This window comes from Triticum dicoccoides, chromosome 1B, assembly GCF_002162155.2.
Source record: "Triticum dicoccoides isolate Atlit2015 ecotype Zavitan chromosome 1B, WEW_v2.0, whole genome shotgun sequence".
NCBI classification, from domain to species: domain Eukaryota; kingdom Viridiplantae; phylum Streptophyta; class Magnoliopsida; order Poales; family Poaceae; genus Triticum; species Triticum dicoccoides.
The window spans coordinates 453,817,265-453,820,502 of NC_041381.1; the positions used below are offsets into that span (position 1 = coordinate 453,817,265).

The 3,238-nt window shown below is 45.9% G+C and overlaps 1 protein-coding gene across 1 annotated transcript in view; it reads left to right on the top strand.

The window, feature by feature from the left end:
* Window positions 1-280: 280 nt before the first annotated feature.
* LOC119306851 (protein FLX-like 3) overlaps window positions 281-3,238 on the top strand; it is a 4,140-nt gene continuing 1,182 nt past the window's right edge. Inside the window, exons 1-2 of the mRNA XM_037582970.1 lie at window positions 281-554; window positions 2,608-3,136. Coding sequence (XP_037438867.1) covers window positions 2,616-3,136 — 521 coding nt within the window. The 5' untranslated portion in view covers window positions 281-554; window positions 2,608-2,615. The remainder of the gene's footprint in view (window positions 555-2,607; window positions 3,137-3,238) is intronic.

The following is a 3,238-nucleotide window of genomic DNA, read 5'->3' on the forward strand; positions in this document are numbered from 1 at the left end:
CGGTGCCTCGTCCACTCCATGCGATCTGCACAATGCAAATTGTACATCGACTAAGTAAACAAAATACGTATTGTCAGACCCGATGGATGCCTGATAGGGTCGTGCTACCCGATGGATTCGGGCGTGGGTTTAAGTTCAGACCCATGGGCAGGGTCGTGGGTGTGGGTATGACCCGATAGTCTGATCGGGCATGGGTCTGGTAGAGGTTCACCCGACCAAACCCGACCCGACTGCCAGGTGCGCCCGTCCCTGTCCGGACCCCCGCCGCCGCGCCCGCGCCCTGGCGCGGCTTCCGGCCGCCGCCGTTTCTGCCACTCCGCGGTCCTCCGCCGCTCCATCGCAGGGCGTGCGTGGCTTCCCCTGCTCGCCTCTACTCGCCATCGCCGGTAGCCACCGCTCACCGACTGCTCCTCCCCTCTGATCCTCCACCGACAGCCGCTGGTGACGTGACGTTGCCGCTGGGGGTGCCACAGCCACCGGCGTCTCGCTACAGGAGATCGACTAAGCTCGGATTCTGCTGGCTGTCATACTACTCTCCCTACGGCAGATATAGCGTAAGTTGCTGTTTTGTGATGATGCAGTGCTACGCTCTGTATCAATTTGGTTGATGGTAAATAGTACAAGTAGTTTTTGTTCAGCGATAATTAAGGTTCTGCAAGAAAGTAAATAAATGTGCACTCTAGGCTTGATATGTTTGATATCTTGTAGCGGTCGGGCTGTTGCAGTCCACAACCTTAACTTTATGTTATAGAGAAAACATGTACAGAGATCAACAAGGCCAGAACATACAAGGATCATAGACTAATCTAAGGTGGGAGAAAAGCAATCCACCTGAGCAACCTGTCTATAAACCTAGGCTTAGCCCTATGCACCACGAGAGATATGGCATGGACAAAATTGCAATGCGAGGTTGTGAAAGACGCCTGAATATGTTTGTAGATCTTGGCATTGTGGATTAGCCAAATATGCCAGCATGCAAGGAAAAGCCTGTTTTTGTTGTGATAAGAGAACTCCATGTGGTTTTTGATATCTTTAGAGAATCATAGTGGTTTGGTGATAAACTGATAACCAATGCTAATCATGTGTATTGCTTTGTTGTGATAATTGGTTGATGTTCTTTAGCAATCTGCTCTTGCGATGCTGTGATAATTATGTATTAGGGTCACTTGTTTTGGGGCTTTGCCAAGAGAGCTAAAACCCCCAAATGCAGAGCCTCTTATCATTAGAGAATATTTTTCCCACCACCCAGAAAATTGTTGAAACCAGGAAACTGCTCGGACCCAGTCTTCCGAGCTTCTCGCCTCATCAATTTCAGAAATGCCCTCCGAGTTACAAGGAAATTACCTCCGTGGCTCTGTATGCCACCGCGTGCCTCCCTGTTCCCAAACCCAACCCTGCATGGTTATCTCGTTGTTCTCTCACAACATCACGGGTCTCCTACGCTAGGAGATCGACGCTGCCAAATGCATCCACCTCGTCTAGCTACAGGCTAGCTCGACGTCGACCCATGTGTTGCCGCTTTCCAGCTCGTCCTCCACCTCCAGTTAGGTGCTGCTTAGCTCGACCTTGGCCTCCAGCTCACTGCCGACCAGCTCGACCGCAGGAAAAAGTTGGTCGAGGGCATGTTTCTCCTTTATAGCATTACATGATTGTTTTTATACCTGGGAATCATACTCATGCTCAAGTTAAGCTATTTTTGTTAGAACTTACAAGAATGGCTGTCATCTACCTTTTTTTGCATTCATTCATTTAATTATAGTTTGAAGTCATCTGAATTTGAATTTGGGGGATGTGCCATCACTGCCATGTGATGTATCTGATTCGCATATGACTGCTAATGCATGTATATTAATGCAGCCTATTGTGCAATCGAAAAGCATGTGTGATGCGTGCAACTTATTGCTTACGTCAAAATAGGACACAACTGAAGTTCTGTTATGCTGAAATTTTAATTTTTTTTGCTTCTGCGGTTAAATAATGGAAAAAACGAAATTATCTAACAAAAGGATGTGATTAAAGTTCAGGGACATTGTAGACTTTACATTAGTTAACACAGAAAAGAAGCCTGAATTCTGTAAGCCGAAAAGAAAATGAAAAATAGTTTTTCAGAGCTCCCCCCTACTAGAGCTTATTTCCACCGCAATCCATAATCCTGTTTCTGGAGATTCTTAAGCTCAAAAGAAGTAATCAATGCTGTCTTCTGAGGTTGTGTGCAATGAAGGTTATGTTTCCTTAAATGTTTGCTAACGATGCATTCTTCATAGGCAAAGGCTAACTGTCTTGTACGTAGATGCTAAAATATCAATGAAGTTAATGGCAATCTTACTACCAAGTTGACAACGATTCACAATTTGAAACTGAGATAGGCGCTGACTGAGCGACTGTGTGTGTCAGTTGTTTAACGCACTTGTGTGTCCCATGTTCTTTTTGGAATAAATAAATAAATCAGGAAACAAATATAGGACTAATACATAGTGGTACACGTCATGTTTCAACAATCACCAAACAAAACAATGAGGAAACCAACCACTTATGTGGTTCTGAAAGTCATTTCTGACACGTGAGTTTCTTATTCTCTTGTCTTAACATTCCGGTTATTCTTTACAGGGCTATAAATGGCAGGGAAGCGCCGCATAAGTCGCCAGTACTATGAGGAACCACGAGGATTTCGTGATGGTCCTCCTCCTCGACTTGCACGAGAAAGGTCTATCTCACCACGTCGCTTCGAGGGAGAGCTGTCTAGCCGCCGTGATGAGATACGCAGAATCCGTGATGACAACCAACATCTGGTGGATGAAATTGTTGGACTCAGGCAAGGAATGTCTCATTTGAAAGAAGATCTCTATTCCTCGAGTCAGGCTATACCTAAGCTCCGTGCAGAGAAAGAACTTGAATCGAGGGAGCTGACTCAGAGGAATCTGAAGCTGGAAGCTGAGCTACGCTCTTTAGAACCCCATAGGCAAGATGCCTTGCAGCTACGATCTGAAGCAGGCATGCTGCAGTCTTTGAGGCAAGAGTTGACTGAAAAGGTGCAGGGTCTAACGAAGGAGGTTGAGCATCGGAACTCTGAAAAGCAGCGCATACCTGCCATGGTAGCTGAACGAGATGGTCTGCGACAGGAACTAATTCGTGCCAGGTATTGAACCATTCTGGTTTGCGTTTCTGGTTTAGTAGATGCAGCATGCTGTTTTTTGTCAATCTAAGTTGGTGGCTCAGATGAGGAATTTAATTTTGTATT